A 26,894-nucleotide genomic window follows, 5' to 3' on the forward strand; every position below is an offset into this window, starting at 1 on the left:
CCTAAGTCAGCATTTTTTAGGTATTTCAAATGTATACACATTTCCTCTGAATGAGTACCTATGCTATTTCTGGTTCATTTCCCTTTGATTCCTAGAATCATGAAATGGAGAATCAAAGAATCTCAATTAGAAATACCCTCAGTTACTCAGTAGAACCATCTAGCCAATGTTTGGATTTCATTTATTCCACATACTAGCAAATAGTTATCCAACTTAAGTGTATGCTCCTCACAACCTCCTGAAGGAATGAATATATTTTCCTTTAGATATCTCCGATAATTTAATGTTTTACTTGATATGCATTTGATATTTATTTCCCTGATATCTCAGTCATTGGCTTTATTGCTTTTTTCTATTAGGGCTACATTCTGTCTAATTTCTCTTCCACCTGCCATGCCTTTGTGCTGGTTTGAAACTGTTGTGTACCCCAGAAAAACCATGTTCTTTAATCCTCATTCAATCTTTCGATTAGATTAGCTCCATAGAGATATGGCACACCCAAGTGCTCAAGTATGGGTGTGGCCTTTTGATTAGATGGCGATGTGACTCTATCTATTCAAGGTGGGTTTTGATTAGTTTAAAAGGGGAAACATTTTGGAGAAACTTCAGATGCTGACACTTGGAGAACAGTTGTTTCAGAGCTACAGAGACATGGATATTTGGAGATTCTTGGAGTGTGGACAGAGAGAACAGATGCTTAGACCTGGGTAGAACCCAGCAGATGTTGCCATGTACCCTTGCATGAGATGCTAAGCAAGCTAGAACCCAGAGCTGTGTCATGGAGGAACTAAGTGAAGGCCTACAGATGCCTAAAGAGGAAACTATTGGTATTGAAACTGGGAGCAATGAACCAGGAACAAGTACCAGTAGATACCAGCCACATGCCTTCCCAGATCAGTCTTCATTAAGCCAACGTCTCTTTTTAGTTTGGACATATTTATGGCCTTAGAACTGTAAACTTGTAACTTGATAAATTCCCTTTTTAAAAGCCGTTCCATTTCTGGTTTATTGCATTCTGGCAGTTGTAGCAAACTAACACACCCTCCAACTATTTGAAGATAGATGCCATATTCCCCAAACCTTCTCCAATGGTTTCTTCAACTGTTCTTCCAGAGATCACGAATTGGAGGTATGGTTATATAAATGCATTAGTTAATTAATGAACATTTAACCTGCACGATGAGTCCTTGAAATATTTAGAATTTGTTCATTTCTATTATGAAGACACAAAATCATACTTAGTAGTTCAAAATTCTGAAAAAAACAACCTGAAAAAAAAAAAACAAAGCAAACTAGGGTGCTCGGTACTATAAAACAATACAATTGTATCTTTACAGAGTTCTTTTGTTCACAACCTTTCAGAAATTTCCAAGTAGATGATACTTGAAGTTGACTTCTAGAATAGGCTTAATAAGGATCTGTTTAAAACAATCCATTTTTATTTGCTAAAGAATTAAATCTTTAAATTAATCATTTAATTAACTTCTGTCATTTCAGCATTTGGGTTGAACACCATTATAAACCCAAATAATCTTGTATGACTGAATACACAGAAATGTCCTTTTACTTCTTCCTAGCCTGTCACGAATACATATTGCATTAGCCATATCTGAAAACAGCAATATGCTCAAGGAGAAAGAAAAACAAACTCATATCCACCCAGAGCTGACCTAATACACACAGAATATAAGCTCCATGAAGGAAGGAGTCTTTTGTTTGATTTATTCACTGATGTATCCCTAAGCATTGCCTCATAATAAGTGCTAATAAATATTTCTTGAGTGACAACCTAAACATGGTATTATTTTATTATATCATTTCACTTAGTGTCTTATGCTAATCCTTTCCAAAGAAAGTCTTTTGGAATAACATTACCTGGGTAACAATCAAGCTGATGGATGCTATCTTAGCTTAATGTTTATGTACTTTCTGGCCCCTTGAGGATGCAGCACGAGGTCTTGGAGCAGCACCATCCAGTAGAAGCACAATGTGGATCACAAAAGTGAGCTACATACAACAATGTTACAATAAAATACTACAGTACAGTAAAGTTTCCTAGAAGCCACATTAAGAAATGAAATAATCAGGTGAAATTAATTTGGGTAATATATTTTATCTAATCCAAGAAATTGAGTATTATCACTGTGACACATTGGCAAAATAAAAAATATAGATATTTTAATGAGATAGTTAACATTCTTTTTCTTTTCTACTAATTTTTAAAAATCAAATATGTGTTTTACACTTCTACCACAACTCAACTCAGACTGGCCATATTTCAAGAGCTCAAAATCAAATAAGGACAGCACAAGTCTAAAACCTGGAATTTCACTTGGCTAGAGCAAAGAGTTACTAAAATCAAGATCATAAGCCCCACCCCTGTATGGAAACATGAATTTGGCTTTGTTCTGTGGTCACAAACCGTTCCCCTAATTATGGTTACTTGTCAAATAAATATACGCTATTTGGCCTCCAAACAGTTTATAAGGAAATATTATTAGAATGCAGATAAAAACATATCCCAAATATGGGAGAAAGTCCCCAAATACATAACCTATGGGATTAGCTCAAAAAATGAGAGGTAACCTATCATGGCATCTATCATTACGGAAGGAAAATGCTTTCCCAATTTTAAAGTGTTTGAAAAATAATCAAAGAATGCAACACCCCAACACTCAGCATTTTATCATGGTTTTGTCTTATTTAAAAAGCAAGGAACAGCTCTCTCATAGGCAATTTGGATTTCTATAACTTCTGTGCCTGGCAAAATCGGCAATATCAGAAGATTAAAAACAGACTCGTGAAGCTTGACTACGAATAACGACGACACCTGCTGTCCTGAGTGAGTGCAGTTACCTAAACACAGGGGGGTCAGGTAACCACTTAAAGCCTCCTCTGCTTTTAACTTATGGTTCTGTATACAGTGACAATTAGAAGAAAATAACCTATTAAATGTGACTCTTCTATGAACCTTTATTCCTTGCCACCCTCCTGTTAGGCTGGAACAGGAGCTTTACTGGGCCTGAGGGTCACAGAGTTGCCTCAGTGAGAGCTGACAGCCTTGTCTCTTTTGATTGTTCTGTTCATAGCATAGCAGCATTATCTTGTACTGGATTCATGGTACCAAGTTTCATTATGAAATTTGAAATTACTTTTATGATTTTAGTTTCCTGTATTCCTAGAAAATGAGTGAAAAAATAAATCTGGCATGAGTCATAGATGTGACCTTAAAAGAGACTGACTCAGACCAGTATGCTACTGCCTCCTGCCGTCAGTTTGAAGAAGTGAGTGCCTGAGAGGACCTGTTTGCAGATTGTCCGCTTTCTCCCTTCAAAGCCCAATTTTGCACACTACTCCCCGGGATAAGTAACTAGGGAGACACGTGGAGTTTCCCGAATTCCTCTGAATTCTTTCTCTGCTCAGACTGCCAGATCTGTGAAAAAATCCCAGCCAACACTTCAGAACATGGGTCTTATTCCACTCCAGAAAAGATTGGTTTCAAAGTAATCCACACACTAAACAGGTGTTCTTTTAAAATTACATTTCATTTAAATTTCTTACTTTCTTTCCTTCTCCCTCTTCCTATAGGGCATTACCTAACATCTCTAAAGAAAAGGCAAGAGCAGAAATACCAATATTATTTTTTAATCTTTTAGCAACTTCAACCCAAATGAAAATATTCATAAGTATGACATGAGTTAAAATAAATATAGTAAGAAGTATAGCAATTCATTAAACCTAGAGAAATGTTAAAAAAAATTTATGTTTCTAAAATATGGAAAAAGTTCATGACAATTTAAGGTAAATATAAACTACTCCTTTCTAAAATTAGTATAATTGGATCAGTGGTTTGGGTGCTGGTTGTAGAGTTCCTTGTGTTCACAACTGCAATTTGACATCTGCTGGTTTTAGCTGAGTCAAGAATATCTTCTACCTTTGTTTTAAAGGTGAGATTCTGACTGACAAAATAAGTCATTCTTAGAAGCAGTTCCCTTTTAATGAGGAAATAGTAAAAGGAATGTCAACATCAGTTATTTTCTTGCAAATAAAACACCAAATTTGCTTTGTGGTTGCACTGAGATCTCTGAAAAATTGGTTTCTGTAAACAGCTTCTTTTTATTACAGCCTTGGCTGGGCCTTGTGAGCCTTAAGACTCTGTGGACACAATCGGATCTGACTGCACAATTCCCTCTTTCCGCTTATTGCTATAGATTCCTGCCTCTGGCTTCTTTAGCCAGCAGGGACTGTTTCCTCAAAGACCTGCTTCCACTCGTCTTCCCAGGGCTTTGGAGCGCCTCCTCGTCTCTATGGCAACAAGAAACACAAAGAACTAGAAATGTACCATACAGCAGGCAGAAGAGAGAGAAATTAGAGTGTAGTACTCTTGGTAAGCCAAAGAAGGTGCTGACAGCAGGAAAATGGACAAGGAGGACAAGATGCAGCAATTGTCAGTAGTTTCATTTTTCATACATCCTCTTAAAAGAACTTCAAGTGTTAGCACAGAAAAAGCTTATTTTAAAATAAATGGAACTTTATAATACACGTGATATTTGAAATAAAAAAAAATTGGACACCCACATTAGTCATAAATGTTCAGCATGTCATTGTTCATGAAACTACTGAGATAAATAAGAGCTCTCAATTAAGTGAGATACATAGTATAAAGAGAGAAATTAAGCCAAATGCTCCAGTATGGTTTATGTTAAAGACAAAGGGAAATACATGAGTTACTGCTATGACATGGAAGAATGATTTCTTTTTTATTATTTAACTTTAAGATAATATACTTTTTTTTTCCAAAGTAGGGCATGATATTAAATAAAGTAACTATGTCTATTTAGTTCCATGGTTTGGAAAAATCAAAGGGCATATGCCCTAAAATTATTAAGTCATTTCCAGTCTGTTCTCTGCTGACAAACCACCTCCTAACTCAGACTGGTTGTCTCAAAAACGTGGTGGAGCGATATAACAGTTCCTTTATCAAGGAAAAAAAAATCAATAGTGAAAAAATTCAAGTCGTATTGCTTGATGAAGAACTACTGCTATCATCTGAATATGCAGGACAGCAATGTTATTAATAGGAACCTTAAAATACTCATATAAACACATATTTTATGAAAGATCTATTATTCATAATAGATATTTAATAATAAAATACAAACAATCATACAGTTATTATATCACGATTTTTAAAACAGTTCAAGCTAGCCTATGAAATAATGCTGAACATCAATGTTGTGGGCCTGTTATGAAGTTCAGAATTCTACTGAAAACTGTAGAAAATGTACTGATTTCCTATGGGATCTCAGAGCAGGCTCTGCTGAAACATTTCAACATCTGAACTCATAGACAAAGTTGTTTCTGAACTCTGCCCTGAGAGGGAGCACCCCAACAATTAGACTAGTAGAACTTCAGGAGAGCTAATCATATACTCATTTGCAGAACTCTGTTATCAGGATCTGAGATTTCTCTCCGTAGCCTTAGTTTATTTTTTTAACTGGTCAACTGAGACACAGCTATAAACTATAGCCACTAGGGGTCGTTAGTTACACTGGACAGCAATCGCTAACTTTTAAGTGGGCATTCCAGTACTTTGAACTTTCACTTAAAGAATATGGAACATTATACATTTTTTTTAACAACTGTTGAGTTACAATAACAATGTTTGCTAACTAACTATACTATTTCTAAAGCCTCAGATTTTTCATTGGCACTACCTACACCTTTCTATATTTACGGGCTTTCATTTTATGCTAGAGGAAAAAAACCCACTGCACCTAATGGAATCTAGCAACCTTTGCAATTAATGGAATCTCATGACATGAAAAGTCCTCTGTCTGGCTTAGAAGAACACACAAGCGATTTGTTCTGCAGTTTTACCAAGTTCATTTAGCAACTGTAACACGGACCTTTCAATATGAATCATACTATTTCTATTTTCTCCCAGTATATATAAGTTTTATCTTATACGTGTTGATAATCCTCCTTATCAGAGTAAAGAATTATAATAGATGTGGGTGACATTTTTCATCTGTCCCATGGGGCTTTATAATTTGACACATCAAAAATACTTTGCTAAAAATTTTTTTTCCAACAAAAGTACAATTGGCAAATATGGAACTCAGAAGTAGCTCTAACAAAAGTATATTCACTTTCTCATCTTAGTAAGAATAACTTTTTGCAAGATCTTTTTTCTTCTATTTTGGGCTATGTTTTACAACTCGTTCTAAAGTTTTTGCAAAAGAGTAACAATAAAATCAATACTAACATATTTGAGCACTTATTAAGTGCCAGGTCTGCATGAAGTGCTTTACGTGAATTGTCACACAGCTTAATGAAGCAAGATTTTTATTCTTTCCAGTTCACAGACGGAGAAGAGAGGCTTGAGAGGTTAAGAAACTTGCCCAGGTCTTGGGGCACATTAGGGTGGTGTTCGGATTCAAGCTGAAGTCCTCTGACTCAGCTCTTGGCCCCTAACTATAGCACTATCATTTACCATTTTAAAACTGTAAATTAAACTGCTAGGGAAAAGCAGACAATATTGCTATGTTAGCACAAGGAAAAAAAGGGAACTATGACACACTTCATTTTTGTCGCTATTGTTTCTGGCAAATGCCCTAAAAATCTATTGGGCTCTCTATATTAAACAGAACCAGGAATTTTTATCTTCAAGGTTTTTGGTTGTATGGTATAAAGTACTCTCTCGACTTATACTTACTATATAATTAGTCATATAAGACGTAAAAACCCTGGCCCAGATTCACTAGTACGATAGAAAATACTGCAGAAGCACTTACCATAGCTTAAAGTGCTTATGTAGTTTTATCTAATGTCTGTCTGTCTCTTCTCCTCTACTGTAAGCTCCGAGAGGGCTACAGCAAGGGGGTCTGGTCACCAGGGTATCCTTTCAGAGAATAGTGTTTGGCTACCAGAAAACCAGAGAGTATCTGTTGAATGAATGACTGAATCTGGAATTTTATACCAATACTGTACTTTATTCAATGAATTAGTCATGAAAACAAACACTAGTTTGATTTGGATTTAACAGCTAGATCTGGTTTGTGTTTGTAAATTGGAACCACAGTTACGGCAATGCTCTTACTGTAGGTATACTCTCAACTGCATTCTATAAAACACAATCTTTCACTGGATCTCACCTGAATGGTGATGTGCCAGGCATGACTAGATGCTTTAAATAATATTTCTCCAGTCAATTCTCACATAGTTCTCTCAGTTGGTGTTATTCTCATTATATGGGGGGGGGGGGGGGGGGGGGGGGGAATTACCACCAAGCTGTCAGTTACTACCTGTCAGTGGCCTTGGTTTTGATCCTGTGACCCTCTTCCTGGTCTCCCTGAGAGGGATATGATAATATCCTCAGGCAAGTTAGAAGCTCCTCAGCGGCAGGCAGATTTGCTTCAACTGAGAATACCATCATGGAGCAGCCTTCATTTTATCAGGCTGTGCGCCCATTGATTTGTTTGCTCTTTGGATTTACATGAAAGAGAACCATAAACAACTTTCCCTGGCTCATTCTGGCTAGTTGCAAACTGTACATTTGTGATCAGAGGGTGCTCTGTTACGGGGTTGGTTTATACATAAAAGGGAAAATTGGGTTTCCTCTTAGCTCTATCATTCATTTTACATCCTGGAAGGATTCTCTTAATCTCACTAGACTTCAGCACCTTTCTTTCTTTACTGGGGATGATTAAATAAGCCAAACCAAGGAAGGATTTTTATGACAAAAAACAATCTATACAAAAGCTCTCTGAAAAGTACAGATTACCATGCAAAGATCAAGCATCATAGAGTCCTCACATCACAATTCTGGAAAGTGGTTGTGCATGGACCCCTTTTCTAATGGTTACAGCAAAGAGGCTAGTAACAGGTAGTCCTGAAGACAGATAACTTGGATCAAAACAGAGCTGTGGATGCTTTCAGAATAACTGATCATGATATAAGAAAAGGAAAAGAAAAAGTCTCCATTTCTAAAATGTTTAATGTAATCAGAAACTGTTTTTTGCTTATATGTAGTATAAAATTCATGATGAAAATAACAAATCCCATGCTGTGTATTTATGTGTTAATTTTCTGGGGAAGGTGGGTGGATATTCAGATTCTGAATAATACATCTGATGAGAATGGCAGCTGATTTCAGGGCTTCTAGAGTTTTTGAGCAGTGTCAGGGGTAGAAAGGAGATTTTTCCTTATTTAGAGCCAGAGAGAAATGTTTCACAGTTTGATAAATGTTGGTGCTTTTCTAAGTGATTTCCTTCTATTCTTACCTTCAAATATCTTGAAAGAAACCCATCAGTGACATTTATTTTTTGTTGTTTTTTCTTTTTGCATGGGCAGGCACCGGGAATCGAACCCGGGTACTCTGCCTGCCAAGCCACCCTGACCCGCCCACGTTTACATTTTTTGAGTAGTAACTAACATATTATGTTCACAAATAAATTGGGAATGAGAAATAGACTAGGAAGAACCATTGAACTCTCTGTTTAATTAAATAAAAGACTTATTGTTTTCATATCCTTGTCTTTTCCAAGTGTCCTTCTATCTCTTGCTGGCTATCAAATACACATCTAAAATAAGCAGGTGTGTGGGCACATTGGCACACATAGCATCCATCTAATCCTCCTGTGATGTAGTTATTGTTTATCTCCATTTCCTGACAAGGTAAGTGAGCACAGAAGTTAAGTGAATTACCCTAATGACAGAGCCAGGAAGGGGTATATCTACAATGAAAACTTAAAATTCTTTCAATCTCTAATGGCATACTTGCGTTGTATTCTGGATCATGGAGTAGCTGTTTCATTGAAGGGGAGTACTCTCTATTACAAGGCTGGCTTAGATGAAGAGGTGATAGAGATGGAAAAATGGTTTTCATTGCTGTGTGGTCAAGGAAGCACATGCTGGCAATGCAAGAGTATGGTGAAAGCAGAATTTGAGTAAGAAGAAACAGAACAAATCAAAAGTTTTGTGGGACATGAAACTTGCTTTCATATGGAACCTATCTGGGGCCTAATATATATATTTTTAAATTCCTGTGTTTTTCTTTTATTTGGTTTTAATCTGAGATTGAACTAAAAGCTACATTCAAAGTTAACATTTCAATGGTCAAAAGTGGGAAGTGCCCAAACTAACTCTGCCACTAGCTGTGCCTTTATGCTTTTTTTGGGGTGCTCGCCAAGATCTTTCTCCATTGTAAAGTTCTCTGATTCTACAAAGAAAATAAAAATTCAGTAAAAATAATGTGATAAGTACTTGATGGTGCACTCTCCTATTAAGTACAGAACGTGTGAGCTCAGTCATATATCCTTTCTACTGTTGAAACAAAAGGAAAAGAGGGAGACTAATTTCAGATAATACGATCATAGGGCCCTTCTAAACTTTACATCTGCCGATAACTGCAGGCTGTATTTAGTATCTTAGACATATCATGTATGCTTTTTACCTTTTACTGTAAGAATAACAACACTAAAGATATTTATTCATATCAGTGTTCCATTTGGAAAAGAAAAAAATTTCAACTCATAGGTAGTTATCAGGCAAGAGCACTCTTGGATTCTAAAAGAATGGGGAAAATGATGAAGCACTCTGGACTCTTCAGGAAAGGTGTCGTTATTTAATAAATTCAAAGATCTCCCATTTGAGATAAAACATAAAATGCTTTGATGACAAGGTATTCCTTTTAACATACTTATGTTTCATTCACATTTATTTGGTTGTAGTAAATACAAGTCACATTGGGCTAGAGATATAGAATGTTCTCAGAAGAACAGAAAAGCTTTTTCCTGGTTTACATCAGGGGCTTATCACAGTTTATACACCCAGGTTTAGCACATTCTAATGAAGATCCTGTCATCATACATCCTTAGGCAAAACTATGTGCACCAAGGCATTGCAGAAACAACCTTCAGAAGCAGCATAGAGTACTGGCCCAGGAATGAAAAACATTGCCAAGACCAGGATCTTTCATGATCTTTGACAAGTGATGGTATATAAAATTGTAACAACACAGAACATCGAGGGGCTGGGGTTCATGTAAAAGCACCAGCTACTTCTCTTTGTCTGCTCTTAGTTAGCTTCCCCACAAAGAGTGAGTCTAGACCAAGTGGTAATATTAAAAACAAAAGGTTAGAGACCATCATGGGACATTAATTATGCAAAAGAAGGCAAAGTAAATTTAATCAGAAGAGGCAAACTCAGTGCAGAAAGAATTTTCTCCTTTTGACAGAAGCAGTTAGGAAAACATTTATGGTAATACCACAGCATCTGCTGATTACAGTCAAAGCTGCAGGACACCAATGTTAAATCACTGAGCCATCCTGACAGCTCCTGGGTACTCAAGTCACATCGAACAACAATTTACAGTGAAATTCATCCAAGTCTAAAAATCAGCCAACATGTTTCAACTAGAGAGAAATCACTGAGTTTGGACTTAAGAAAACATTTATAAAAGGGAATTATAGCTGAGAAAACTTTTGATCTAATTTAAGTATTGGTCCTCAAAAAACATATTTTTTTAAAGAACATACTTGGAATTTTCAGATCTATTAACGTGGTTTGTGATCACTAAGGTTTTGCAGTTTACGGGAAGAAAGCATTTTATGAGAAAGTAAAAAATACAGGAAGTAGAGTTTTAACTCTTTTGATGAGAAGTTAGGACAAAACCTATCATTTCCTCTTAGTGCTGTGAAATGATGTATCTACATGACTCAGAATAATGAATTAGAGTAATAGTTTTAAACAATTGTGATTTGGTTGCTAAGCAAATATCGGCAAAACAAAAAGCTCAAAGAAACAATGAACTGAAAAGTAGTGTACCATGATTATTTTATAAACTGCCTATAGAAGGACATGCAAAGACAACCACATGCAATTATTGCTCATCTGGAAATTCTTAAAACAGGAATTAAAAGAATAATGAACTATTTCCTGGTATGTACCTTAATAACTAAAATTTCATGCTTAGGTGTTTTCAGTGGGCTTTCCTGTGGCCAAAAACAAACAAACAAACAAACAAAACACTGGTATTTAAATTTAAATTTAAATCAGAATGACATAAGAGCCCAGAGAACAAAAGATTGTATAGAAGTCTTCAGAGGTTAACATTTACAAAAGTAAGTGCTATCGTATTTCACCTAAAATCGGCACCAAAGAGTTTCTGCCCCCAGAATATTATTCATAACATTAGAGATTAAAGGAAGAAGGAAACAAAAACTTTAAAATGACTATTTTTGAAAGAAGCCATTGAAACTGGTCACCAGGGATGGCTCTATTGTTGCCTTTCTCTCAGCTAGATAAATTGTTTCAAAATATGTTTCCTGCAGTTAATCACTTATATAATAGTCACCTGCAATTTAAAAATCTGAGCTTCTTTATTCAATTTATTTCTATACACACGCACATAAATATCTCCAGACTTCTATATAGAGATATAGTCTATTGATGGGAAAAAATGTGACTGGGTAATCTAAGCCACTGGCTAAAGACTAGTTGAAAAAGTCAAACATGGACCAACTGAGAATCTCAACTACTAACAAATAAGTCAATACATAATTACATAATCGATACATGCTTATTGAGAACCTATATGCATCAACTATAGAGCTAGGTACCACCTAGATATTTAAGGTACTGCCTCAGTCTGAAAGGGACAAGGGACAGAAGAGAGCTTATGCTGACTCTTGTTTTAGTACTAATGAAGTGCCAAATGAGTTGTGCACACAATAAATGCAATAGGATGTCAGAGGAGTGAGGTTCTCCTCTCAGGACAGTTTAATGAAGGCAGGCTTCACAATAGCAGGGTCACATTTGAGCTTTGAAGTAGTAACAGGACTTGGATACATCAAACCCAATTTGCAAGAAACTCTCCCTGAGAGAACAAAATCTACTATATGCTGCACATTTCCCATCCAGTAGAGAGATGGTTAACATTCAGGACAGGTGACTTTTAAGCAGATGAAAATACAAAGATAAACAAAGATACCATATAACACGGATTGCTGATACTAAGATTTTTAGTATCAAATTGTGTTGGAAATTTCATGCAGAGAAAGTTTTTGTGCTAAAGCTTGACCCAACAAGCTCTAGTTTACATAGATGAAGTTACATGTTTGTATGCACTAGTCAATCCTCAGACATAGAAGGAAAGGGAGAGACAAATGTGAATGAATTTCTGTTACAGAAAGTTTAAGGTTTGAAGAATATACCAATTCTTTCTTTTGTCCAGGAAAGTGCCCTGAAAGACAAGATTTCTGGGGAAGCTTAAGTATGGGGGAGAAAATAAAGAGGGCTTCGATGGCCGGAGGAGAAAGGCACTCTAGTCAGTCAAAAGGGCTTGAGCCTCACACTGTTTGTTTAGAGTTTAGCAAAGACTCCTGCTGTCCACACCCTACTCCTCCTTCATCTACACAAAGGAAGGAAAGAAGGAATGAGCCACGAAAGTGTTATGATGTGCAGGTGGTATGACAAAAACACATGAAGAAACTAAAAACAAACAAACAAACAAAAAAACCCAACACACACACACACACACACAACAAAAAGAGTAGTCAGCGGCAAACACATCCTAATAGGGAACAAAATCTGATTTGACAGTTAGCTGGGGTATGTATCTACTGTTCCAGAATCAAGTGAAAAATTCTTAGGCAAATCACAAAGAAAAATTTCCCTCTTAATGGGTGAAATCAAAATTCTGATAAGGGAACAAGGCACCTGCTATTTTGCAAGTTTGGATAGGGATATTATGTAATGGCAGTGAAGTTTCTAGGTAGATTTTGATGGCAGATGTTGGGGAACAAATTAGTTTTAAGGTGGGCATGTTCATCAAAGTAAGGGAAGAAGGCTTCAAGCAGCAGAGACATAACGTAGGTAAGTAGTGCTTGAAGTAAGCTGATCATAGAAGAATAAATTGAGGAAATTTGAATGATTCAATCAAGAGTCCTCCAGGACACTTTCTCTCTGTCCAAATAACTTTAATCATAGACATCCAGATTATAAGAACTGGAAGGTCATCTAATCCATACACTGTCACTTTACACAGGAGAAAACTGAGGCCTAGAATGGTTAACTCACTTGTCTTAGTTAGTCCTGGTGGAGGAAAGGTAACGTGGTGCTTATCTTAACCAGCTCCCGGACTTTGGGGTCAGGGCCACTGAGATTTAAATACCAATTTTGCTGGTCTGTTTTCCATTGTCTGTGGGTACTTTATATCATGATACATATTGTATTATATAGTGGTCTATATGCTTCAATGTATTTCTTTTTTTCTTTTTTGGGGGGGGTAAGCAGGCAGAAAATGTACTGAGAATGCATGTGAGAGAAAATGTGGGCACTCTCATAAGAAAAGAAGGGTGAGAGGTGAGAGGCCCTGGCAATGTGAGGCAAATTGCTTTTGTAGATTAGCAGTACTTACTCCCACGTACTGTTTACTGCTGTTCTTCTCAGAAATATCGATCTCCTTGAGGCCTGCTTCTGAGAATTTGCCCTTTGCTTATTCAGCTACTGCTCTAATTCTAACCCTACCTCACTACCTCATTTTCCCCTCAGAGACTTCTAAATTCCCTTAATCTGAAGGGGATTTGGGCTGGTGGTCCATCTTTTGTAGCTACTTCATGCTGTCAGTGGGTCCCAGGCCCTACCTGTGGGAGCAGAGAAGTCTCTGGCTATGTTCTTGAGAGTGGCTGGTTGAGTGTGGGGAACAGGAGCATAGCCTCTGGGGAGGAGAAGTTAGTGAAAGGCTTTTAATCTGGTAGGAACAAACTGGATGAGAAATTGTACGATGGTCTGAACAGAAGCAGGAGCAAGACGGAGCTCAGGGTATCCTTTAGAGTTTTTAGGAACACTCCTGGTTGGGGCTTGGCACACTGTGGCAGTTTGCAATATCTGGCTGAAAATGGCATAGGTGCTTCAGTGTATTTTCCAATACATAATGCTTTTTCTTTAGTGGCAGCAGGCAAGGATTACCAAGTCCCCAGGACAGATGTAGAAACTCAGGCATAGTAAAGTTAGATGATTTATAAGGCACATTAGTGAAAGAACTTGGCCTATATTCAGCTATCATGCTCTTGTCACTAGATCATGTTATGCCTGCCCATTGGTACTATTTGTCCTGGATTGCTGTTTCTATACAGAAGAGGAATTGTATTTACTTAATGTAATAAAAACACCGCACATTTGTAACAGTGTGGTTTTCTGTGATTTTTCATTAGAACTGCATAGTGTTTCAGCTACATTATGGGTTAAATAGACTCATGAGGGCTAGCCTGGGAATCAAACCACCATTTATAACATTGTTTCTATGGGAAATTGCTTTGTGAGTTCTAAACAACTGATTTAAAAAATAATTTTGGGAATACTACTGGTTTCAAAGAAGAAGATTGTCAGACATTTCTTGTAATTGGTTACTTAATACATGCATTTATTACAATGCAATACTTGATACAATGCAATTCATTGCATTAAGGCAATAAATAATAGAGTGCCAACTATGTACCTATCACCCATTGTGCTGGGGCTAGGAAAGCAAATTATTTACATATTTAATAATATACAGAAGCATATTATTAAGACAAATAAATTATAAATAAGTGCCAAGACAGAGATATGAAAAAAAAAAAAATGCAGCAGCTGCTAAGAGGACAGAGGATTAAGCCTCCAAGGGGTTTCCCATAGACGTAACATTTGTGTTGGATCTTGATATGCAGGTACAAGTCTGCCAAATAAAGATGGGTAGAAAGGCATCTCAGGTGGAAGGAGAAGCATGCAGAAAAATTCTAGGATGTGTTGATGAAAACGTTTTGGAACTAGACAGCGGTGATGGTTGTACAACATTGTGAATATATGAGATACCAATGAATTGCACACTACAAAATGGTAAATCCATGTTATGCGAATTCCATCTCAATAAAAGCAAAATAGCAAAGACAAGGTAGAAGATTGCCCCTACCAGATATCACAATGTGTCATAAAACAATGGCAATCAAGCATGTGTGGTACTGACACTGTGATACAAATAGACCAGGATAGAGAGAAAAAAAAAATACTAGGATGTGAAAGGGCCTAGTATGATGGGGAAATAATGGCAAGAAGACAGGGGGAAAGAAGACTGATTAACTGTCAGCTGTTATTTAGTCATAATTAAAAATTTAAGTACCTAATGGAGAATGGACTAATAAGGTAAGGATCAGAATCAGTGTATGCAAACTCAATCCATATGGGGGCATCTTAAACTGTCTTACCTTCTTGAGTTTTCTAAAAGAAAGAGGAGGATTTATCAAGAAAATTAAATAGACCCTGTCCTCCATAAAAAATTGGAATTTCTATTTATTCATTTCATTAGCATTGCTTTTATCCGCATATATCTTATTGAGTATCTTTTGCTGAACTATGAAATTAAACCAAAGATTATGAAAACTAACAATGATTTCTAGTGCCTTAGGAAACATGGTAAAAGGTCAGCAGTTAAAATAAAAACTTACACATGTCAACCTTTTCCTTCTGTTTAATTCTGTTAAACTAACGTGCTTTATATTAGTACTATTATAATATTTTAAACTATAACTAGGAAACTGATCGTAAACACATTATCTCTGAATAAAAGTTCACCTGATGTTTCAGTCTGCATATAGATCAATTCTATTTAAAGCATGTAAAAAATAATAACATAAGCAAAAGAGAGGAAGCAAATCCAGAAAAAGGGAAAGAAGGAAATAAGGAGGAAAGGTTTCAGCTCAAGCACATTTTAAATTTATGAGGAACTTCTTCATATTCAAGTACATAATCCATTTGCTGATGGCTGACTGAGGGTGTTTAGGGCTATGTAAACTGTGTTTCTTTCATGTGTAACATAAACAAAAGGATAGGGTCCACAGATCCTCTGTAAACATTAGTTTTAAAAACCATCCTGACCCTACAGTATAAAGCTTACACAATACATGTTAGGACTAAACGATTTCATTCAGGTGAAGACAAGTCAAAAAGGATTTTAAAGAGTCAAATATGGAATTAAGAATATAGAATACCCCAGCTATAGTCGATAGTATTCTTTGCTCTATGCTTTTGATAACTAAAAGTAAAATGAAATTTTATTTTTTTCCAATCTTACCCAGTACAGATTTCTTATAGTTTTAAGAAATTAGGGGCTAGTTCTTTTCATAGAAAAAAGATCAGCCTTCACACTTGAATTCACAGCTATTTTCTGCATACCTGAGAATTTGTCTATGAAATTTGGTAAGAAAAAAAGAGTGTTGAAGTTTAGGATTAGCAGGCTAAGAAGGGGTGTTCATGGTAAAGAACCAATTGTGAATTTGGAGCCAAAGAAGTGACTTAGTTAGTTTCTGGAGTTGTTCCCCTCCCTCATACTTCCTGTATCACCATCCTCTCTGGCAAAACAAACAAACAAACAAACAAATAAAACTCTTGGCTATATCTGGAGTCCTTGGCATGATTCACAACTATATTTCATCTACTGGAGACCAAAGATTACTCTTGTCCAAGCCTCACTAGATTTTTTTTCCATTTATGGTTGATAGTACTACAACTGTAGAGCTATAGATTTCCTTTTACTGACAAGGAAACTTGAGTCCAGAGTGGTGAACAGATGTACCCCAAATGACATAATGAAATGGTGAGGGCACATTCTCGCCTCATAAAAGACAATCTCCTGCCTTCCTACCATCACTACCACCAAAAACTCACTCTATGAGGCCTCTGAAAATCAGTCTGGTGTACCTCCTGTGTTGTACCACACAAGCCTCTCCTTGATTTCATCTTTTTCAGACCGTGTTTTGCTCCCTGGGAGCTATTCTGGGTCTAATTTACCTGTCAAAAGTATGAAATACTGATTATAATAAAGTCTTTCTTCTGACTCGAACTCTTTCTTTAATCATAGAGCTTACACTCTATTGGGAGAGGGAGGCATTAAACAAATAATCAAACAAATATGTAATTGCAACTTGTAGGTGCAATGAAGGAAAAGTAAAGGATGCAATTATGAAGTGTAATAGGGGGATGTGATTTAAGTTTTAGAGGCAAGCCAGTTATAGGAAAATTTCTATAAGAAAATAATATTTAAGAGAGACCAGAAAGAGAGTTAAGAGTCAGCAAGACAGTGGAAGAAGAATAGTCCAGCATGACGCTCTCAGATGGAAAGCTCTTGAAGCTGGGGTGTGGTGAGCAAAGGAGAGTGACGTAACTGAGACAAGAGTGGCGGCTAGGGCCTGGTCGGGGACGGTGTTCGGGGACACAGGGAGAACTGAGATTTATTTTGAGACCCATAGAAGTCACTAAAAGATGTTAAGACGGAGTGTGACATGGCCAAATGTGCTTCTTTCTATAAGATAACTCTGACAATCCTTATCATAGAAGGCAGTTTTTAAAAATAAATGTCATAATCCAAGGAATGAAGAGAATTAGAGTGCAAATCTTTCTCTTGATAATTCAAAATAAATGCTCTTTTGATGATCCTTATATTGTATTATAGTTATTTGCCATCTAACATGAAAACTAACTGCAGAACAAAAATAGCAGGTTCCCTAAATCTTAGAAAAAGTAACAAAGTATGAACAAAATTCATGAAGCTGTGATATCCTTTAAAATGGTAAAACTGATAGTATTTTTGTAATAAAAAAACAAAGGAGACTGTCACAAAATTATATGAAAATTTCGAATTTCTTACTTGCAGAATTCACTTGGAGCTTTAAATTATGTTGAAATTTTATTCTTTTATCTGAATTTTAAATGATCTTCATAAGTTGGATAGAGTAAGGCCCAAAGTAAATTTTCAAGGAACTATTTTCTGAAATACATATTCTTAGTAATGACACTGAAATGTGGTTTTGCAAATAAGTGGCTTTATTTTTGTGATCCTGAGTTATTCTTGTGGCAATCTGCCTCTTATTGCAAAGAAATCATAAAATGAGAGGTGGTTAATTTTGAGGTGGGGGAGGGGGTTGAAATAATATTAATAACCAGAGATTGACCTCAATAAAACTAAGAAAAATTATTCTGAGGAATGATCTAATGAAAGTAAAACAAAAATTGGAGATTTGCAAAACCTCAGAGAATTGTGTATTTTAATCCAACCTCCACAGGACTCTTAAGATTTATATGCTATACGAATCAAGCATCTTTCCTCAGGCGAATGTTTTATTCCAAGAAAAAAGTGTATTAGATTGACATACTTTGATTTTCATCTAATTTACTATAAAAGAAGCTATGTCACTCTTCATTTGCAGCATAATTCTCAGAAAAATTTAAAGTTCCATGTCAAAAAGTTAGATAATACACTACAGGCAAACATATTTTCATAGTTTGTAAAGTTAAATTTTTTAGTAGGGTACTTTAACACTGAAGACATTTAAATCAGCTAATTTTTATACCTTCTAAAATGCTCAATTGTTTAATAAGTAATGTTCTTGGGATGCTTACATTTCTGCTTAATAAAGTAAATTAGCTTTAACATAGCTTCTTAGTGAACATATAATATTAGTTATTTAGTTAGTAAATGCTTGCTTTGTTCCTGTTCCCTGAGAAAATGGTATTGGAAACAAAACAAAGTAAAAAAAAAGTTACAGTTTTGGAATGAAAAAAAGTTGTTTAGTCACCTGAAACATCAGTACTGAATGTGAGTACTTGCTTAATTATTGAGAGGGCCCTGAAATAGAAATATTCACAGGTTCAAAAGAGGGCTGCCAAATAGGTTATCAAGCAAAAAATATGCAACCACCTGGAGAACAAAATCCATCTGTCTGACTGAATTTATTTGAAAAAATTTTTTTAGACTTGTTAGTAAAACCCTCATGTAAAATTTATTTGGTTGAATAATTTACTAAGAATATTTCCATAAGCATCATAAAGTGCTATAGTTGACAAAAATGAATATACTAATCATCTTTCTAACTTGGAACCACTGTCTCACAGCTTCTAATGAATATACTTTGTAGGTTACTAGTTAGGCTTCATTGTACTCATTGTCTCAATTTTTAAAGCAGGATTCCTGTAGATATAAGGTGGCCAGTTCTATTGAACACCCTCTTTTATTCTCACAAGGGGGTGAGAATAAGTATTTCTGGTGAAGCTGATATTTAATATCTTTCTCTCAGAAAAATGCACCGTGTTGCCCTTCTCATTTTCCCAGGAGATTGGAACCCAAGTGATGGCTAGAGTTAGGATGAGGAAAGGCCAGCAGGAATAACACAAAACCTAGATTCTCAATCCCAGAACTTGCTTTTGCACAAAAACTGTGCGTTAGGAGATAACTCACAGAACACATTCAGATGATTCCCATGCCCTTTAAATATTCACAAATTAAAGGGAGTGGATATTAAATGAGACAATGCAATGTATGTAAAATAAAAAGCGCAGTGCTTCACATGTAAAAGTCACCTAATATTAGTTTTACCCACCCTCACAACTTACCCCTTCTTTCTAAGTACAGAAAATTGTAACAGCAAAGTTCTTAACAAAGAAGAAATGTTTCCAATCAGGTAAACGATCTGTTAATATACAAAATGTCAATATACAACTTAAAAGATTCATGGGTTTAATACTGAAATGTGAACGTATTCTTCCTGAAGACTAGAAGATGTACTTAAGAAGTTAGTACTTAAACTTTTACCAGCATAAGAGTTTTCCAACAAAAGGACATTAAGTACTAGAATAAGATGACCCTTATCTAAAACAGAATGACAGTTCAAGCTGAGTCAAGCAATTAAAAAGATATGCTCTGGTACCCTTTCTTTTAATCTAATAGTATGAAAAATTGTCTTAAAAAATTCTTTGTTCTACTACCAAAAACTTCTTGATGTGGTTATCTATAAACAAAATCAAAACTTTCAAAATAAAACCTATCAGAAACTAAGCTACACACTCTCTCAAACAAAAGAAAACAAGTTTACCAAATCCCCACTGAAGAAGTTTAAAAGGTAAACATGTTGAGACAGAAGCCAAGACGGCGGCTTAGTGAGGTGTGGGATTTAGTTTGTCCCCCAGAGCAGCTAGTAAATAGCCAGCAACAGTACAGAACAACTGCTGGGGCCATGTCAGTGACCGGACACATAGCGTACACCAGTCTGGACAAACTGGACCAGCTGCAATCCCATCCAGAACCATGAGTCCCCCAAACCATGGAGCCGGCACCCCTCCCCCACAGGCTGCTTCCCAGAAGGGAAAGGAAAGAGACTTCACTAGCAGCAAGGGGCTGAGCACAACCAAGCTCCAATTGTGGAATTAATTAACAAATTCTGACTACTAAAAATAGACCCCGAGCTCAGTTGACCTCGAGTAAAATCTGGGGTTCTGGTTTTTGCCCCAGCACAGAAGTTTTTTGAATTGGACAGCACAAAATACTTGAAAACGGTATGGGCCCTGAAAGAAAGGAGGGGGCATGTAGAACCTGGAGATACACAAAACAACGTACCAACTTAAGCTCTTGATTGGCAAACCCGAGAAACAGGGCTCCTGCTCTAGAAAGGATTTTTTTCTTTCTTTTCTTTTTTGTGGCTATCTCTACTGCTTGATTGCTCTTTAGATAGAGCTGTAAGGCTTCTCAGGCTCTAAGGCATGGGCAGAATTAAGCTTATCTGAGAGCTTGTCTGGAGGCTGTGCCATCCCCAGGAGAGGGGTGGGGCCCAGCTCAGGTGGAATCCCTCCCTCAAGGAATTCAGACCCCAGAGTCTGGAAAATAGAAGCGATTCAAGCCAGCCTACAACCTCTCCTTTTTCTCAACCATGCCCCCAGCAGGGATAGTCTGCTAAAGTTGAAGGCACCACATCACCTTATGCTGGTGGGACCCCCAGGCAGACAAGTGCCACATACTAGGCAGGTATAGGAAAAACACAGAGTCTAGAGGCTTCATAGGAAAGTCTTTCAACCTGCTGGGTCTCAACCTCAGGGAAAATGGATGCAGGTGACTCTTTCCTCCTGAGAAGAGGCCAGTTTGGTCTGGGAAAATCGGGCTGGGGTCTATAATACTAAGTAGACCTCCTAAGTGGGGGGAAAAAAAGACACCATACAGGCAGGGCAAGAAACAAGAAAACAAGAATCGAAAAATTCTGATCTATTAAACAAAACCTAAGCTAGAGGTCTAAAATAAGCTGAAATGAATGCCAAAGAACAAATAGACAACAAAGTCACCCAGCAAAAATATCCTAGGTAAAAGAAATGAAAACAATCTCCAGAATAAACTAATTAAGGAAATGAAATGCCTAGACTCTAGCAAAAAATGATGAATGATACTAGGAAAATTGAAGATATGGCCCAATTTTCAAACCAAAAATTCAAATGAGATACAGGAGTTGAGACAATAAATTCAGAATGTTCGAACAGATATGGAAAATCTCATCAAAAATTGAATCAATGAACTGAGAGAGGATAAAGAAGGCAAGGAATGACCAAAAAGAAGAAAAAAAAGCCTGAAAACACAGATCACAGAACTTATGGGAATGAAAGGCACAGTAGAAGAGATGGAAAAAAACAAAACAAAACAAAACAAAACAAAACAAAACAAAACAATGGAAACCTACAATGTTAGATTTCAAGAGGCAGAAGATAGGATTAGTGAACTGGAGGACAGAACATCTGAAATCTGACAACAAAAAGAAAGTATAGGGAAAATAATGGGAAAACATGAGCAGGGACTCAGGAATTGAATAACAACATGAGGCATATGAATATACATGTTGTGGGTGTCCCAGAAGGAGAAGAGAAGGGGAAAGGAGGAGAAAAAATAATGGAGGAAATTATCACTGAAAATTTCCCAACTCTTATGAAAGACTTAAAATTACAGATCCAAGAAGTGTAATGTACCCCAGACAGAACAGATCCAAATAGACATACTCCAAGACACTTACTAATCAGAATGTCAGATGTCAAAGAGAAAGAGAGAATCTTGAAAGCAGCAAGAGAAAAGCAAGCCATCACATACAAGGGAAGCTCATAAGAGTATGTGTAGATTTCTCAGCAGAAACCATGGAAGTGAGAAGACAGTGGGAGGATATATTTAAATTACTAAAAGAGAAAAACTGCCAACGAAGAATTCTATATCCAGCAAAACTGTTCTTCAAAAATGAAGGAGAAACTAAAACATTTTCAGACAAAAAAATCACTAAGAGAAATTGTGACCAAGAGACCGGGTCTGCAAGATATACTAAAGGGAGATCTAGAGACAGAAAGGAAAAGACAGGAGAGAGAGGTGTGGAGAAGAGTGTAGAAATGAAAACTATCAGTAAAGGTAAAAAGAAGAAAAATTAGATAGGACACATAAAATCCAAAATGCAAAATGGTAGAAGAAAGTACTGCCTGTACAGTAATAACACTAAATGTTAATGGATTAAAATCCCCAGTCAAAAGACATAGACTGGCAGAATGGATTAAAAAATAGGACCCATCTATATGCTGTCTACAGGAAACACATCTTAGACCCAAGGATAAACATAGGTTGAAAGTGAAAGATTGGGAAAAGATATTTCATGCAAATAACAATCAGAAAAGAGCAGGAGTAGCTATACTAATACCCAACAAATTAAACTACTAATGTAAAACAGTTAAAAGAGACAAAGAAGGACACTATGTATTAATAAAAGGAACAATTCAACAAGAAGACATAACAATCATAAATATTTATGCACTGAGCCAGAGTGCACCAAAATACATGAGGCAAACACTGAAAAGAGAAATAGACACATCCACCGTAAAAGTTGGAGACTTCAATTCCCTACTCTCATCAATAGACAGAACATCTAGAAAGAGGATAAACAGAATTTGAGTAATACAATAAATGAGCTAGACTTAATAGACATTTATAGAACATTACACCCCACAACAGCAGGATACACCTTTTTCTCAAGAGCTCATGAATCATTCTCAAGGATAACCCATATGCTGGGTCACAAAGGAAGTCTCAATAAATTAAAAAGATTGAAATCATACAAAACACTTTCTCAGATCATAAAGGAATGAGGTCGGGAATCAAAAATAGGTAGAGGGCCAGAAAATTCAATGATATATGGAGGCTCAACAACACACTCTTAAACTCAGATCATAATGGAATGAAAATGGAAATCAATAACAGGCAGAGGGCCAGAAAATTCACAAATATATGGAGGCTCAACAACACACCTTTAAACAACCAGTGGACCAAGGAAGAAATTACAAGAGAAATCAGTAAATATCTTGAGGCAACTGAAAGTGAAAACACAACATATCAAAATTTATGGTGTGTAACAAAGGCAGTGCTAAGAGGGAAATTTATTGCCCTAAATGCCTATATCAAAAAAAAAAAAAAAAAAAAAAAAGAGGAAAACTGGAGGAATTAACCGTCCATTTGGAAAAACTAGAGAAAGAACAGCAAACACACTCCAAAGCAAGCAAAATGAAAGAAATAAAGATTAGAGCAGAAATAAATGAAACTGAGAATATGAAAAGAATCAAGAAAATCAACAAAACCAGAAGTTGGTTCTATGAGAAAATCAATGAGATTGATGGACCCTTAGCAAGGCTGACAAAAAGAAGAGAGAGGATGCAAATAAATAAGATCAGAAATGGAAGAGGAGACATAACCACTGACCCCACAGAAATAAAGGAGGTAATGAGAGGATACTATGAGCAACTTTATGCTAATAAATTAGACAATGTAGATGAAATGGACAGCTTCCTAGAAAGACATGAACAACCAACATTGACTTGAGAAGAAATAGACAACCTCAACAAACCAATCACAGAAAAGAAATTGAAATAGTCATTAAGAGGCTCCCTAAAAAAGAAAAGTCTAGGACCAGATGGCTTCACATGTGAATTCTACCAAACATTCAAGAAAGCATTAGTACCAATCCTGCTCAAAGTCTTCAAAAAAATTGAAGAGGAGGGAAGGCTACCTAAGTCATTTTATGAAGCGAACATCACCTTCACACCAAAGCCAGACAAAGATATTACAGGAAAAGAAAATTACAGACCAATTTCTCTAATGAATATAGATGCAAAAATCCTCAACAAAATTCTTACAAATCGAATTCAGCAGCACATTCAAAGAATTATACACCATGATGAAGTAGGATTCATCCCAGGTATGCAATGATGGTTCAATGTAAGAAAATTAATTAATGTAATACACCATATCAATAAATCAAAGCAGAAAAACTGTCATATGATCATCTCAATTGATGCAGAAAAGGCATTTGACAAAATTCAACATTCTTTCCTGTTGAAAACACTTCAAAGGATAGGAATAGAAGAGAACTTCCTCAATACAATAAAGGGAATATATGAAAAACCCACACCAAACATCATCCTCAATAGGGAAAAACTGAAAACTTTCCCCTGAAGATGAGAAACAAGACAAGGATGTCCACTATCACCATTGTTATTCAACATTTTGTTGGAAGTTCTAGCCAGAGCAATTGGACAAGAAAAAGAAATACAAGGCATCCAAATTGGAAAGGAAGAAGTAAAACTCCCACTGTTTTCAGATGATATTATACGATATGTTGAAAAACCCTGAAAAATCCACAGGAAAACTACTAGAGTTAATAAATGAGTACAGCAAAGTGGTAGGTTACAAGATTAACACTCAAAAATCTGCAGTGTTTCTAAACACTAGTAATGAACAATCTGAAGGGGAAATCAAGAAAAAAATTCCATTTACAATTGCAACAAAAAATAAAATATTTAGGAATAAATTTAACTAAGGATACAAAAGACCTATACTAAGAAAACTACAAGAAATTGCTAAAAGAAATCACAGAAGAACTAAATAAATGGAAGGGCATTCCATGTTCATGGAGTGGAAGACTAAATATAGTTAAGATGTCAATTCTACCTAAACTAATTTATGGAATCAATGCAATACCAATTAAAATCCAAAAACTTACTTTTCCAAAATAGAGAAGCCAATAACCAAATTTATCTGGAAGGGTAGGGTGCCCTGAATAGCTAAACATGTTCTGAGAAAGAAAAATGAAGTTGGAGGTCTCACACTATCTGACTTTAAGGCGTATTACACAGCTACACTGGTCAAAATAGCATGGTACTGGCATAAAGATAGATAGAGTGACCAAAGGAATCAAATAGAGTGCTCAGATATAGACCCTCTCATCTATGGACAATCGATCTTTGATAAGGCAGTCAAGCCAACTCACCTGGGACAGAACAGTCTCTTAAATAAATGATGTCTAGACAGATCCTGGAGTACAGAATCTCTGTCTGACCTACTAAAGAAAGCCAACCATCACTCCATGCCAGGGCTAGAAGCTGCCTGTCTAAAAACCACAGGAATGCATTTGAAAACCCAAGTTTTCAGTTATACAGGAATACAGCAAGAAGCACTAGCATAATGAAAGACTGTCTTCAAAAATATCTCCGCTTTCAGAGACAGCCATTTGTGTGCTTGAGCAGAAAAAGCCAACATTTATTGAGCATCTGTTTAAGTATAAGCACTGTGTTATTGGCTGGAGATGTAAAGTGCCTATTCTCAAGGGTCCACAACCTGCTGGGGGGCACATATTATAAACTGAATAATTATTAAACAATGAGCCTATTAAATTCAGTGATAGACACATGCCCAGAAAATTATAAGAGTGCATACTAGGGACTGACATCTACCTAAAGAAATCCAGAAAGGCTTCCTGAAAGAAGAGACAGCTGAGAATATTAAGTTTTATGACTCACAAAACCAAAACAGAAAATATAGTTCAATAATGCCAGAGAGTGAGTGGCTGGAGATATTTTAGTGTGAACTGAGACTGGACATAAGATAGCTTTTTATGAGCAACCTGCTATCAAACTTAACACAAGAAAAAGCAATAAGAACATCTATAAGACAATATTTAGAGCAAAAGTGAATTATAGCTGATTACACAGTAAAATGACTGGAGTCAAGGAGGAGACACTGTTTTGGATTTTCAGATACAACACTAAATAAGTGAAAGCATGAGAGGTTGCACAATGCTACTTTTTTTATCATTATTCATTTTATTATTCAAATTTCATTACTGACAGAGATAAGTTTTAGCAATTAAATATCCTACACCATTTTGCCGCTAACTTCATAAAATAGATACAGACCCTATGAAGATGTAATATTTAAAATTTCTTTTTTTTTTTCATTAAACTGCACCATGTCATCACCTAAATGAAACATTTTATTCTTATTTAGAAGCCATTACGTTTGTGCTACTCTTTTATGGGATATTAAAGCCTCAGTGGGGCGGGCCGCGGTGGCTCAGCGGGCAAAGTGCTTGCCTGCCATGCCGGAGGACCTCGGTTCGATTCCCGGCCCCAGCCCATGTAAAAAACAAACAAAATACAATAAAACAAGAAAATGTTTAAAGATGTTTCCCTTTCTTCCTCCCTTCCTTCCTTCCATCCTTCCTTCCTTCTCTCTGTCTTTCCTTCCTTTAAAAAAAAAAAAAAAAAAAAAAAAAAGCCTCAGTTTACAATTACTTCTGAATCAGAAATTTGGAACCAGTCTTTTTGTTGGAACCAAATAAAAGCAAAGAATAGGAACCAAAAAACAAACAAACAAACAAAAAAACATGGTGCCTAGAGAACTGGATATCCACATGCAAAAGAATGAAAGAGGATCCATATCTCACACCTTATACAAAAATTATCTCAAAATGGATCAAATACCTAAACATTAGCTCTAAGATCATAAAACTGTTAGAAGAAAATGTAAGGAAATATCTTATAAGTCTTATAATAGAAGGCAGTTTTCTAGATCTTAACCCAAAGCACAAGCATTCAAGAAAGAAAGAAATAATGGGAAGTCCTCAAAATTAAACATTTTGTACATCAAAGAACTTTGTCAAGAAAGTAAAAAGACAGCCTACACAATGGGAGACAATATTTGCAAATGATATATCAGATAAAGGTCTAGCATCCAGAATATA

General features: G+C 36.2%; 1 protein-coding gene across 5 annotated transcripts in view; it reads right to left on the minus strand.

The window, feature by feature from the left end:
* DIAPH3 (diaphanous related formin 3) overlaps nt 1–26,894 on the minus strand; it is a 609,701-nt gene that overhangs the window by 11,761 nt on the left and 571,046 nt on the right. The window contains exon 28 of one of the 5 annotated variants that reach the window (XM_077158395.1): nt 4,091–4,305. The exons of the other annotated variants lie outside the window; for them this stretch is intronic. Coding sequence (XP_077014510.1) covers nt 4,253–4,305 — 53 coding nt within the window. The 3' untranslated portion in view covers nt 4,091–4,252. Of the gene's footprint in view, nt 1–4,090; nt 4,306–26,894 lie in introns of those variants that run through there. 5 annotated transcript variants of the gene reach the window in all.

This window comes from Tamandua tetradactyla, chromosome 4, assembly GCF_023851605.1.
Source record: "Tamandua tetradactyla isolate mTamTet1 chromosome 4, mTamTet1.pri, whole genome shotgun sequence".
Lineage (NCBI taxonomy): Eukaryota > Metazoa > Chordata > Mammalia > Pilosa > Myrmecophagidae > Tamandua > Tamandua tetradactyla.